The 14206-nt window shown below is 32.5% G+C and overlaps 2 protein-coding genes across 2 annotated transcripts; both read right to left on the reverse strand.

Annotated features, from left to right (window-relative positions):
- Window positions 1-3571: 3571 nt before the first annotated feature.
- On the reverse strand, window positions 3572-6374 carry LOC143579594 (rop guanine nucleotide exchange factor 3-like). The gene is made up of 7 exons (XM_077062850.1): window positions 6026-6374; window positions 5468-5584; window positions 5234-5388; window positions 5056-5130; window positions 4630-4923; window positions 3799-4143; window positions 3572-3714 (listed from the first exon to the last, which is right to left on the reverse strand). The coding sequence occupies exons 1-7, from the start codon at window positions 6372-6374 to the stop codon at window positions 3592-3594; spliced, it is 1458 nt and encodes a 485-aa protein (XP_076918965.1). The 3' UTR covers window positions 3572-3591.
- A 5473-nt stretch (window positions 6375-11847) lies between these two features.
- LOC143579593 (elicitor-responsive protein 3-like) lies at window positions 11848-12827 on the reverse strand. Its single transcript, XM_077062849.1, has 4 exons — window positions 12761-12827; window positions 12456-12663; window positions 12233-12368; window positions 11848-12003 (listed from the first exon to the last, which is right to left on the reverse strand). The coding sequence occupies exons 1-4, from the start codon at window positions 12825-12827 to the stop codon at window positions 11848-11850; spliced, it is 567 nt and encodes a 188-aa protein (XP_076918964.1).
- Between the last annotated feature and the right edge of the window lie 1379 nt (window positions 12828-14206).

Genomic DNA, 14206 nt, shown 5'->3' on the forward strand with positions numbered 1-14206 from the left:
TTAACACGCTACCGCCTCACCCTTAAATGCCACGTCACTTTGTCGCCTCCCTTTGCAACCCACAAAGTAGGTCATAATATACAAACATAAAGTATACATGGTCAAATAATAGAACCATATGTGATATTGTGATACATCAAAACCTATTATTATTATTATTATTATTATTATTTATTTATTTCCACATTTTAGACCATAAAAAACCTTATGTATCGTTCGCGTTACTTTTTAACCGATGGATATAGAAAAAAAAAACGATGCAAGACTGTAAAACTACATAGAGTAATAAGTAACCACATGGAACCTTCATCATCGATTCTTCGTGAAGGATTTCTTAATAGAAGATTGGCGATCAACGAGGATTTCATCGGTTGAGATATGCTGGTGACGAGGGTGTCTAGGCGAAACCTACCAGACTTTTATATTTCTTATGAAAACTATGTTTGATCAACAAATTTAAATCACAAACCATCTATTCTTCAATCAACATTTTTTTGTAACACTAATCTAACAAAAGGAGGAATGGGGGTGGAATATAAAATGGAGATAGAAAACAGAAATGGAGAATATAAATATAAATATAATAATATAACATAATCCCACTTCGTTAGCATATTTATTTCCAAGTACTTTGAATATTGAATTGAGACACCAAATAGGTACTTTGAATATTAAATTGATACACCAATACGGATTAATATTATCCTCCATTAATCTTATGGAACATGGCTTCTTACTCCTCCACATTACTACTTTCCACCAACTTCTCAATTATGAAACAATAGTTTTTAATCCCGTGCATCGTTACGCTGGGCAAGTCGGTAAAACTTAAACGATGGTCCAAACCCAAGCTGAGCGTAAACCGACGCGAATTCAGTCGGTTTTAGTGACGCATGATTGTACCAGAATTAAAACAAAAAATACAACAAAAAAATTATAAAAATTGAGGTGGACCAATGGGGTGACGTCGGTCGGTAAAACTCGAGCGTTGGTAAAACCCAACCGTTATCGATCCCGAGCGTTGAGACGGCAAGTCAATGGGAATTCAGTCGGAAATGAAAAAAAAAAAAAAGAAATTGACGTTTGGCCTGTCTCCGTTACGTGTTATGGTAACTGAACTAAAAAAATAACAAAAATAAAATTTGCGGACCAGTTCGATGCCGCCAAGTGGCCCAATAGGGCACTAACGGCACCAAACTCCTTATTTATTATATAGTAACAATACTCCATAACTATACAATCAGATTTTATTTTATAGCTAAAATATTAAAACATTAAACGTCAAGTACGTCCTCTTGTACATGTCACAACTACTACTATCAACTTTACATATAAAATAAAATGTTATGTTATGTTATGGCGATGAAACTAAATAGTAAATACTATGATTATAATCTTAATTTACATTAAATGAATATAATCAGAAGGTAAGCTTATGCTTGATACAAACTATCCATTAGACCATCCCATCCACAATGAAAAGGCACCACATACGCCATCAATGTAAGCATTCATACCAAATTAACGACTCGTATATGAACTAAACGACATAATCAAATGGAATTAATTGAACCCCAAGAATATTTGAAATTGGCCTTTTGGTTTGGTTTCGGTTAACCAACCGTATATCCATCACCATGCATTGGAAGAATGAGGTGATTTATTGAATTTTTATTATGTTGTCCAATTTTGTTGTCATACATGTGTATGTTAACTTTGCACGTATCCTCTTCTTTTCTAACCTCTTTAGTTATAGAGCAGAACGATTGGTACCGGTACCGGTACCGAATCGGTACCAAGGTTTTGAGTTTTTGGGACCGTACGGTATGATACCGGTATTCCCCGAATTTTACCTTAAATACCGGTACCGTCCCGAACATTTCGGTACCTATACAAAAAATTTACGATTTTCAAGATCGGGATTTTCAGTACCGGTACCGATAGGATACCGACCTCATCCTTATTCTAGAGTCAATCGAAGATTTGCAGTATCTCACCCAATACCAATTACATGTTTTTTTTAATTATTTTAATGGTTTTCATCTTTTTGGCAATTTTTTATTGTTTAGTGTTATTTTTATCTTTAAATCTGTAATTTGTTTAATTCCGCTACTGTAACGAATGTAATCAAAATTAAATGAATTCACGTCGGCTCACCACTGTAATTCCTGAGTTTTACTGATCGAATAAACTCGTTTTAAATATGTTTTTTTATCATAGACCATAATGTACGTAGCCAAAATTGATCAAATTCGCACAAACTTTTCTGGGTTTTACTGATCGAATAAACATTATTTTAGATATGTTACTTTTTTGTATCACATACCGTAACAAACGCAACCAAAACCGATCGAATTGGCGTTGATGCGCCACTGTAGTACTCGGGTGTTACTGACTAAATAAATATCATTTTAAGTATGTTACATTTTTCTCATAAGCTATATGAGTTTCTTTTATTTTAGTTCCGGTGCCGTAACGAACTTTTGGGCGTTTACTAATTTAATTTTTTTTAATACTGTAACGAAGCTAAAAGTATCACTACTGTTTTCTGCGTTTGGCAAGTTAATTATTTTTTACAAATTAGTGTCAGTATTATAACAAATTAGCCCATAACAACCGAGTGCATACCAATGCACAACCGCGTTAAAACTAGTATTAATATATTACATATGAAGATGAAGATTAGGACCAAAACTTTTAGTGTTATGAACTTATTGTTCCAAAACGTGTTGTTTTGAACACGTAAACCGGCCCACGCCAGACCGTCCCAGGCCCATCACATGAGAGGTAAATCAGCCACACTCAACGGCAAGACGATTGATGCTTAGGATCAGTTTCGAACCCACGACCTCTAAGTTATTGTTTCAAGTCTTACGCCTTCTTAACCAACTGAGCTACACGACGGGACACGGACATGTTGTGAACTTATTGGGTCCACTTGACACGTATCTAACTATCTATCTTCTTTCACCGTTTCTTTTACTATTATTAACTTAAATTGTTCCTTGGTAAATCTAGTAACTTGTAGAGTTGTTGTGAAGCTAAAAATATAAGCCCAAAAGGCCGAAATGCCATTTAGTTAAGTTGGTAACTAAAGTTTCAATGTTCAACATTCAATGTGCAAATTCATTTTTCTTACCTATTTTGTATGGACCACCCATTTAAAGCCCAATTAAAATAAAAGGTTAATGAACCCATAATCGAACCGAAACAAAGATAAAACGAACCAAAAGCCGATAAGTAAAAAGACTACGATACTCTGGGTTTGTATGTGTTAGCGATAAGAATAGGTCATGCACTCTACACTTCATAACTCGTATCAATGTTTATTTTATTTCCCTGTGGTCTTAAGTCAATCAACTAACTAAAATGGTTTGATAACAATAAAAATCACAAACATAAATAATTTATACATTAAAAAAATGGATGGAAGTGTTAATAATGTCTTACCATCCACATAAAACATCCGTTCTGACTCTAACCCATTTGAACCCATTAAAAAAGTTTCTACCCATTTTTGTTAACTCCATTTACGATGAAAAAAAAAAAGAAAGAAATGCCTACATTGAAGGTGTCTTCAAAACAAAGGCCTTATGATTCTTGGTTTCTCATGGATTTGTCTTCAAACAAAACATCATCAATCCAAGCAACAATATTAAATGCCAAACCTTCCAACACCCTTGAATAACTCTCTAGTATTGCTTGTCCCACATCCTACACAAATATAAACTTCATAAATTTAACAAAATCACAAACCGAATGATATAAAAGAAAAGTTTTTTTATTTTATGAACTCACCATGTTGTATTGGATCTTGCTTGTGTCTAGTGTTGTTTGTGACAGCTCCGGGTACCGTTGCTTTAACGAAAACAACAAACTGTCGGCTCGTTCAGCCAATACGACATTCTTGTCAACTCGTTCTGTCTCGGCCACATGTTGTTTAACCTTCTCCCATGAGGTTTTTGAATAACTTGCACACGCTTTTCGTCTCCATGTGTACATAGAAGCCTCGACCCGATCAGCCAACTCGAGTGCTTCGTGTTCCGAGCCTATGTTGAGACAATCAAGTAGGTATTCGGGCGAAAATTTCCCGCCTGAAGTCATATATCGGTATATTGTATCCCCGACACTTGTTCGTCCACACTGAAAACAAAAACATTTTGACCGATTATAACAATGCAAACGAGTCGATTACTCGGTTTTGCCAAAAATTCAGGTTTCAAGTTATTGAATACAGTTCTGTTTCGGTTATTCGGTTTTGCCATTTGGGCTTGAAATTTTGTCCTGGAAAAAAATGGCCCAAAATAATGACTTTGGGAATAAATCTTTTTGTTAGTTAATGATAATTATTATACATTTAGATGGAAATATTCGGGTTATACTATTTATTAAATGCTAATAAATTATTTAACATTCAAAATAAAAAAAACGAAATTCCATAAATTCAGCCCGGTTAGTTTTTTTTCGATTTTAATTTCATCCAAAACAAAAAAATTGGTTTTTACAGAAACATAAAACCAAATCAACGGTTTTTGCTCGGGTTCGGCTATTCAGATCTTTCGGTTACAACTGACCAAACCCGTTTTGACCCAATAAAAAATGAAGTTAAATATTTAAAAAATTGTAAACCTTAGGAAGAGAACTGATGTATGTCTGCGGAATTTCCATTTCAGCTAGAATGCTACTATTGATGGCCATTGCTGCTTTGTGGATTTGATTGGCGGAGTCGCGTTTTTGTCTCAAATGCTTTCGGGCCTTTTCCGAGAGGCCTTCCGGGCTCACGCAAGGAACGGGCAGCCACCATTTTTCATCTTTCCTCTGAGGCTGAGGAATCTTTCTAAATGATCCCGTTCGTGAGTTCGACGACATGCTTCCTTGATCGACGTACCAAAATTCCTTCTCTTTGAAGCTGTCAAGTATTTCCTGTAATAAATAAAACAAAAGAAACACAAATTTGATGAATTTTGTTAAAAACACAAATTTGATAAAAACTTAAAAATCATATCTTGAAAAGTGAATAAAAAGTATAAAACAGTAAAGGTGTTTCGGTCATACCAAGAGCAGCGTGTCGAGTTTCTTTAACGCTGGAAGGTTTATATAAATATCCGGTCTCGGACGGCTAGACATCACCTGAAAATAATTTCAATAGTATTTAATTATTTATGAATTTCAGAGCAATTACTTATAAAACAGATCTAAAATCTCATAAAAAATTAAATTTTTTTGTATGTACCTCCAAGGCTTTTCCATTATTTAAACTATGTGACGTTGGGATGAATTCGACAATGTAATCACAAACCGAGAGTAAGCAATTCATCTCTCGTTTCCACATCATCTTCTTCTCAGGATGCAAAGGTTCTAACTTTTGATGTTGACCAAACATAGAAGCTACAAAGATATAAACAAGACAACTTAAAAACACACGAACACGTTATATGTCAAGAAAATATGGATTGAAGACGCGTACCGTAAAGATTTGTGATGGCATTAGAAACAGTGACTGCAGTCGAAACGCCTTTGCCACTGCCAGACATATCTTCTCCAAGTAAAAGCTTTGCAAATCTTTCTTTCATCATTTCAAGCTCTGATTCAATTCAAGAATATATCAAGTCTTCAAAAAATGAAATTTTTATCAAGAATATATCAACGAGTCTTCGAAAAGATGTAATTTTTCAAGAAAAGTTTTCAAAAAATGTGATTTTTTCTCAAGAATATATCAACAAATCTTCGAAAAAATGTAATTTTTCAAGAAAATTCTTCAAAAAATATAACTTTTCTCAAGATATATCAACATGTAATATTTCTCATTTCTATGTGTTTTGGGTGTGTGTTTGAGCAGATTATAACGAGTTAAAGTTACCATAAAGGTCAAAAATCAATTATTGATTTATTGTATAAGATTATGCAACAAATAATGCCAATTGGAAAAATATTAATGATAGATTTCAAGAAAAGTCAAAGCATTGATTTCCTATTAGTAGCCCATAATTAAATTCTAATGCAAAAAAAAAAAAAAAAACCTCACCCAAATCCATAGGCTCATTAACCTCAAGCTTATCTTCGGGTTCAAACGCGTCTGTCGGTTTCTTTATTCCAAATCTCGAAAGCGCTGTCCGGTAGGGCGATCTCGTGGGCCAGCACACGGGCGATTGCGTATCCGACGAGCAGCTATTAAGATCATCAGTTAACTGCTCGGAGAAAGCTGAAGTCTCCGAGTTAGTCCTATAATAAGCAAATGAGTTCCCACTCAGCGTCGAATTCACCGTAGGCGACTGATCATGCTCATCATCAACTACTCCATGATCCAATGAAGAAACTGTTGAAGACTCAAATCCCAAATCAATAACCTCTTCAAATTCCTCTAACTTCTCCATTTTTTTAACAATTTCTGTTATGGAAATTAAGCCCTGCATTTATACAAACAGTTGGTGTGCACAATAAGTTTTCAATACTTTTAACTAAAATGAAACATGGAATCATTTATAACCGGGAAAACACTTAAGTTTAAACACAATCTTGATAAAGAAAAAGCAAAAAAACAAAAAGATTCATTCAAAATTAAAGGTATAACGGTTAGATAAAGATTCATTCAAAATATATACATAACATATACCCTAAAAAGCATATAAAACCTTTGCAGAATTTATTATTATTATTATTACCTTTATGCAAATAAATTTGAAACAGTTCCCTCTTAATAGCAACAGAATTGAATACCAATTACCAATAACAATAATAATAATAAAAATGCAATCTTGCTTTATCTTTATTCGAAAAAAGGGTGTTGAGAGATCAGAGGCGTGCTAGAAGCAAAAAGCTTTGAAATTGAAAGTGTAAGAAGACAAAAGAAGGCGTTGCGAACAAAACCCAGATGGGAAATTGAGTGAAATGAAGAATGTGAATGATAATATGAAGAATTGATGGCAGTAGAACAAGAAGAAGAAGAAGGTTCTAATAATAATAATAATATAATAATAATAATAATAATAATGTATGCATACAACTTAAAAGGGGTGTCATTATGTTAGAATAATAAAGGTTTTACAGTGATGGAGTTGACGAATCTTGGCTTCATATAAGTTGCAATAATAATAATAATAAGTAATAGTAAAGAAGTGTGTATAGAAACCAAATCATTACTTTTTGGGACAATGATTGGGTGAATAATGGTTGAGATTTGAGTTGGATGGTTTGTGTTTTTGTGTTCATTGGGTGAAACCAAATATGGAAACTCAAAAAATAATGTATAGTATAAGTTCTATTGGTAACTAAGTAATTTTTTTTTAAAAAGGTTGGTTTGGTCTAGTGATAAAAGTGTATGATTTTCAACGAAATGGTTTTGGGTTGTAGTTAGAGATGAACGGGTATCGATACCGGTACCGATTTTCCCAAATTCCTTGGTATCGGTATCGAAATTTTTTGTTCGGTAAGGCAAAATTTGGGAAGTAGCGGCACCGTACCGGTATTGAAAACAAAAAACTTAGTATCAATTTGGTACCGGTACTGATTCAGGTATTAAATGATACCAGCATTCGTTTTGCTCATCCCTACTTCCGGTCTCACTTTTGAGACATGGGCTAAAATAGGTAGAATAAAACTTAGTTCAAAAAAAAGTTAGAAATTATAAAGCCATATTATGAGAAACTCAAAAGATGAGGGGCGTTAGAAAAAATGAATAACTTAGAGAGTATAAATTTAGTAATTATAACACGATATTTTAAGATAAGATATGATTCACATTATATATAAGTTAGTATAATTAATAATTTAATATATTTGAAGTAAAAAAATCTCACATAAATTAATTTTATTTTATACCTAATAAATAACTTTCTACGCCATATGTAGTAATTCCGTGAGCTTAAGATTCATTTGCCACTTCTCTTATTTCACCCAATCATGACATATGACGACGGCGTAGATAGTTAGTTATTTATTAGATTTGAAAATTAAAATCAAAATCAATCTTGTATATGTTTTATTATTAGATGATTACACGTTTTATGTGATTCTTTTCATACGGTTGGTTAAATGATGGAGCTCCTATCTATACAATTGTTTTAAGTCATGCAACCTCTTTCTATACAATCGTTTAAGTCGCGTGTCCCTTTAACACAGGGTGTTTCCACAAGTGCATAGCCTTGAAAATTAGATTATGCAGAGCCCGCATTGTCGGTAATGGTGATGAGGTGGTTGTCCGTTGTCACAGAGGCAATTTTACGACGAGGAAAAAAGGGACAGGCGTCAACCTGAGAAGTGAGCGGCAGGGTAGGCGTGTCTATACCGGCCGGTCTTATAAGAAGTTGATTAGTGTGAAGTGTAACTAGCCTCGTCCGAAATACTATTAATGAAAACCAATATGAGTGGTACTTTTTTCTTATTAATCCAATCATTCACATTGTTTACCCCACACTCATAAAAACTCAACACTTTACTGGTTTGAAATTTTTTGGTCCCTGTTGTTGACTAAATATAAAGTCATGAATTGTAAAGTACACTGATCAAACTTATGTAACAAAGATAGAAATTTTAGTAACTAAAACTTACAATGAGATGCCTCAATATAAACTTATTCTTGGAATAAAAATGTTAAAAGTTAAAAATTTTAAAAACTTGTTCCAACATATTCATTTATTAAACAAAAGGACATTGAACACTAAAAAAAAATTAGAAAATAAAATTTATTTACAAAAATACTGGATAATTAATTAAAAAGCTACATACCACACAACGTGGTTATAAATGATAAAATACATAAATCACATAGACGTGCTTACCATCAAGTTTGAGTTTATTGGACAAGAAAACAAATAATTAAATTATGGATAACATTGAGTTATGCTCTTGTCATGGTTTTCAATATAATAAATTAAGGAGCTCATTTAATTAAATGATAGTTGATAAACATTAAAATACATATTAATAGAATGATTGTATAGTTTTTAATTAATATGTGTAATACGTTTACATTATTGAGGTAATTATTTTAATCTTGAACGAGATGTAGTTCAAGAATGGACTAGACAGTAATCATCGTGCAAGTGAAAGCCCAAGATAACGTTAATTATAGTTTAAATAAATTATTGAAAAAAAATCTTAAACATATAGTTGATATATATTTCTTATATGTAATTATTAGTTTACAAGTTTGTGGTCTATTTAATAAGATAATTTAAAAGAGATCTTAAACAAAACAAAAGGTGTTTAAATTTAGATTAAGATGAATTGAGAAAAAATGTTTATAAAGGAGGATGCTTGATAAGCATTTTCTCTGTCCATCCTTAATCATCGCTTGCATATACTAATAAAGCACGGATTGACCTTATAAGTTATAACCACGGTAGGTTAATTGCTCATTTGATTGTTTCGCCTAAAAAGCGATATTAGAGCTTCGTTTAGTTTAACAAAGAGATGTAGTGTCATAGGTTCTTATGCCCGACATGTCAAAAAATACATAAGTGAAATATCATGTGGATATATGATTGAAATTATTTTAGACCTGCAAGGTTTTTGGAGTTAAAATAGATTATGCAAATTTTCTTTTTTTTAGAACAACTTTCATTAAACCAAAACTAGCAAACGCTAGCAACAAAAACAAAACAGTTACATTACAAGAAGAGGATTTTTAAGCTACTCGATCCCAACTAATAGTACCTTTACTATCTCTATTTGTAATCCATGAAAATGAATAAATAAGAAGAGAGTCGAAAATGAGGTCTTTTATGCTAACTTCCGTTTGAAAAACAATTTCATTTCGAGCCCGCCAGATGATCCACCACGCGGAGAGAATAATACCATGAATTAGTTTCCGCTTCTTACTACTAACTGAAAGCGTATCGGGCTATATCAAGACCCCCAAAACAGAAAAGTCTTGTATCAAAGGCAAATCAAGCCACAAATATTCAAAGCTAGGATTCTACCGTGTTCTCCGTCATTGTTTAGGAATTTCATTGATCGTGTAAGTAAGTTATTTTTAGTTTCTTCAACGGTTTTTAAAACTTTTGTTTGTTGTGATAGTATTTCCTATCAAAACTTGTAGAATGAACTTTTTTAATAGATATTTTCTTCATTATCTTTTTTAAAACTTTTTAATAGATATTTTCTTCATTATCTTTTTTGTAAAGTATTATAGTTGGATTTACTAATCTCACTAGTCACTAGGATGCATGAGTGTTGAAAATAATATTACAAACACTCATCTCACAAATACATAAAAGATCATATTGGTGGATTTCAGATGGAAAACTAACCTTAGTGGGTTTATGATTGGTTATAAATATTCAAAGCTAGGATTCTGTATTTCAATGAAGTATTGGTGATTTTAGTGTCATAGCCATTTAGTATAGGTGTATTTATTTAAGAATTAAGATCAAAGAGAAACGTGTCTTAAGAAATATTTAATTGAACAAATACCGGAAATTTGATATTTTTTAAAACGTAAAGACTGCAATAGCATGGGCGGCCCTTGGGTAGTGCAAGCTGGACAGTTTGTTGAGGCACGTAATTTTTAGGGGCAAAAATTTTTAATATATTTAAAAAAGTATATAAAATAAGTATGGATTTTATAATCATTTTAAATATTAGGTTCAAAACCTTTTTTTAATCCATAATTCACTTATCAAAGAACTTTTAGTCTAATGGTATCTTGGTGGTGGGATAAGATTCAGTGACCATAAGGTCCTTGGTTCGAATCTTACAAAATGGGGTTTTTCTCAAATATTGATTTTCCTCCTAAATTGGTGGCTTGGTGGTGGATATGATCGCGTGGTACCACTGGTGGCACGATGATACTCCACTGGTCCGTGAGTGATCCAAATTAGTTGTTCAAAAAAAAATCCATAATTCACTTAAGTTATTGGGCCAAAACTAAAATTAAAAAATAAAAAGGCAACGTTAGCCGTATTTAAAAATATTAGCTTATATATTCCGTTACCCATTTAGATCTACGGGCCCTTTTATTTGGACACGGCCAAGACATTTAAAGTCTCAAATACAGCCCTAAATCTGTGCATCACACAGCATCTAGCCGGCCAGATGCCTGCAAAAAGATTAATCAATTATATTTTTCAAGATAAAACCCAATGGACTCTACAAAATGTAGAGCCCGTTTTTAAGTACAGCAAGTCAGAAGTCTAAAGCCCATTTTGAAATACAAACATAATGACTTGTAAATTTGTAATTATCCTCAATAAAATTAACATTATAATTTATATTACTTTGTTTTATCATATTATTTGACTGGGAAAACCCATAAAATCATATTAAATTAGGCTGTGCATTTATGATTTATCTACTTTTTCAATGGGTCATTTTGACACTTCAAAAAGGACAAAAGGCCCCAGCCCAATTTCCAATGTTGGAACCGTTACAATTTGCTCTCTTGTTGGCCCATTAATGTTTAAACCACTTTTCATATTTCCATTTCCTTAATACTTAATAGAGGTGCACAAATTGAATATTTTTACCAGGTTTGCCCGGTTTTTATCCGGTTTAGGCCGGGAGGTCCGGGTATTGACCGGTAGACATGGAATAGTTCCGGGTATGATTTTTTTGATAAACTGAAACCTAGTTTGTACCAACGAGTCGGGTAGGACCGGGTCAGTTCCAGGTCAGGTCCAGAACCAGGTTTTTTGCCCACCTCTATTTCTCTACGTGGTTAACAAAGACGGATCAAAATATTAAATTACGGTTTACCATATGAATTTGCCCATAAAATAAGAGAAAAAAAAAAAGATAACACAAAGACAAAAATCAACATATAAGTTTGATTATACCTATCAGAAAGCGAGTCTCTTACTCATACAAATATCTAAATATGCTTAATGAAAGTTGCCATTCAAAAAACATCTAAACACGCTTACACTCATCTGGATTTAGTTTTCTACCATAAACAGAAAGTCTCCACCATGACATCTTACAAAAGCCCAATAACCTGTTCCATATTGTGTCCTCATAACTTCTTTCCATAGTAATAACCTCTTTTCCCTTTTTCCTAATAACTGCCTGTAATACAGGCAACATAAAAATAAAAATATTATTTAGAGAGTTAAATATTGCACCCAAAACAATATTCTATAATTTAGCCACTGACCGTCCTAACTTTTGCTTTTATAGTTTGACCACTGCCAGTATGGATATCATTAGCCAATGGGTCATTAGTTTGGTTTATGCTTTTATGAGTCCTTTAATCAACGGTTTACAATCTACCATTTTGAAATATTAGAATACTTACATCCGGGATAAACTTGAGTCCAATTTTGATCTCCCCTCTATAAGTTTCATCGTCAAGGACCACCTTGTACGGTTTTGGTGTTTGTTCCACAAGTCCTTTCTCGTTTCCTTCAATGAGTATTTCATCAAGATAAACCCTAAAAGGATTTTAACATTAGGATAAAAATAGTTATTTCACCGTGGTTGTTTAGTAAAAGAATTCAATAGAGTTGTGGTAACATTACCTAGCTTCACCGACAAATCCAGTATCGTTATGAAACAACTCTTTATCCATGATTCTCAACCCCAGGTGTGTCAGCTTCTCACATTCATACATCGACAACTCAAATGCAAGTTTCTCATTCCAAGAGACTTTGTGATGATCACCCTTCGACGTCTTGCTTTTATAATGTTGGATACCGCATTCAACGATGACATAATACTTTGGTTTACCTTTAAGATTTACATACATGCAAGACAATTGGATATTGTTCATCTTACAAAAAACATACAAATTTAAATAAATGCATAAAAGGAAGTATATATATACCAATGAGATTGGTGTGTCTAATGCCTTTGGCACTCTCAAGAAAAACCTCCAAAACTCCACCTTTCATGATGATGAATGATATTGATCAAATGGGGTAAAAATATTGATGGTGTTGTGTTGGAGAAGAGTAATATAATATTTCATAAATGTTGTATTAAATATTACACTAATGACTTATAACATAATAGTTATTAATGGTGGAAAGAAGTAACACATTACAAAAAAAATTATATTTGAAACGTATGTTAAAGTTAATTCAGTTATATCTTGTTCTAGTAATTGAAGTTTTGATATTACAACAATTACTAATTTACATTTACATATTCCATTATTACTAATTTACTATTGTAATAATCAGTTCTCATAATTCGCTCGGTAAAAACTTATTCATAATCATATAAACTTTCGAGTTGAAGATGGACTGCTCGAATAAGTTTTCATCATTGATTTTCCTTATATACTGATATTTTGGTGATATGTTATCCGGTTCTTATACATTAACACTTCGAAATTATCATTAGCTTCTCATTAACTTGTGACTTGTATAAAAAAACATATAAAATCCTTAAATGAACAGCCCCAAGCTTACTCGAGTTAAAGAGTCAGATACGAGTTTGGTTTCCATCATGAATTGAAGATTACGAGTCAAGCCAACTCGACTCGTATTGTTGTGAACTTGAGTCCGAGTTAATTATGACTCGAGTCGATCAACTCAACTCCACTCGCACATTAATCAACCCTACTCTAATACTCTCCATACATATATATTTATGAAAAATTAGCTTTAGAGATTTATTTAAAAGGGACATTTACATATTTCCCCTTCCTAAACTTTGAAATTATATATTTCCCCAAACCATGCTTAAAGAGCATTGTACATTATGCATTAAAAACTTGTATTTTGGAGATATATGTAATTTCAAAGGTTTAGGAAGGGGAAATATGTAAAAATCTCTATTTAAAAGGAGCAATACTTTTATATAATTGTATAGAAGAGAATTTATAGAACATTTTATGTTTTTGATACAATTTTATTTAGTTTTATATAATTTTATAACTTTTTAGGTGTTGCTAAACGTATCTTTTTTCTCTTTAGTTTTTTTAAACACACCCCTTCCTTAAGCTATATCTTAATCAAATCTATTAATTTGTTTTTCCTTTTCTGTGTTTTTATAATGAATTAATCCACTCTAATATTAAAAGTAAATATTTAATCCATAATAACCATTAAACAAGGATAATACAGATCTGCATGACATGCAGTAATGTGTTTTTAGGCAATCTACACACTTCACGCCCACGCAAACGTAAAATGGATTTAACTAAACGTTACTTCAAAAGAAAGAAAAAAAAAATTGTATTAAGTTTTGTCTTTCAAGTAGTCCCCACACCTTCCTTACTGGTTTGATCAATGAGTTATTTAGGAGAATTTAAGTGTTGGTCGCG

Source organism: Bidens hawaiensis, unplaced genomic scaffold, assembly GCF_021521415.1.
Source record: "Bidens hawaiensis isolate Kalapana, Puna unplaced genomic scaffold, B.hawaiensis_p1.1 tig00029881_1, whole genome shotgun sequence".
NCBI lineage: Eukaryota > Viridiplantae > Streptophyta > Magnoliopsida > Asterales > Asteraceae > Bidens > Bidens hawaiensis.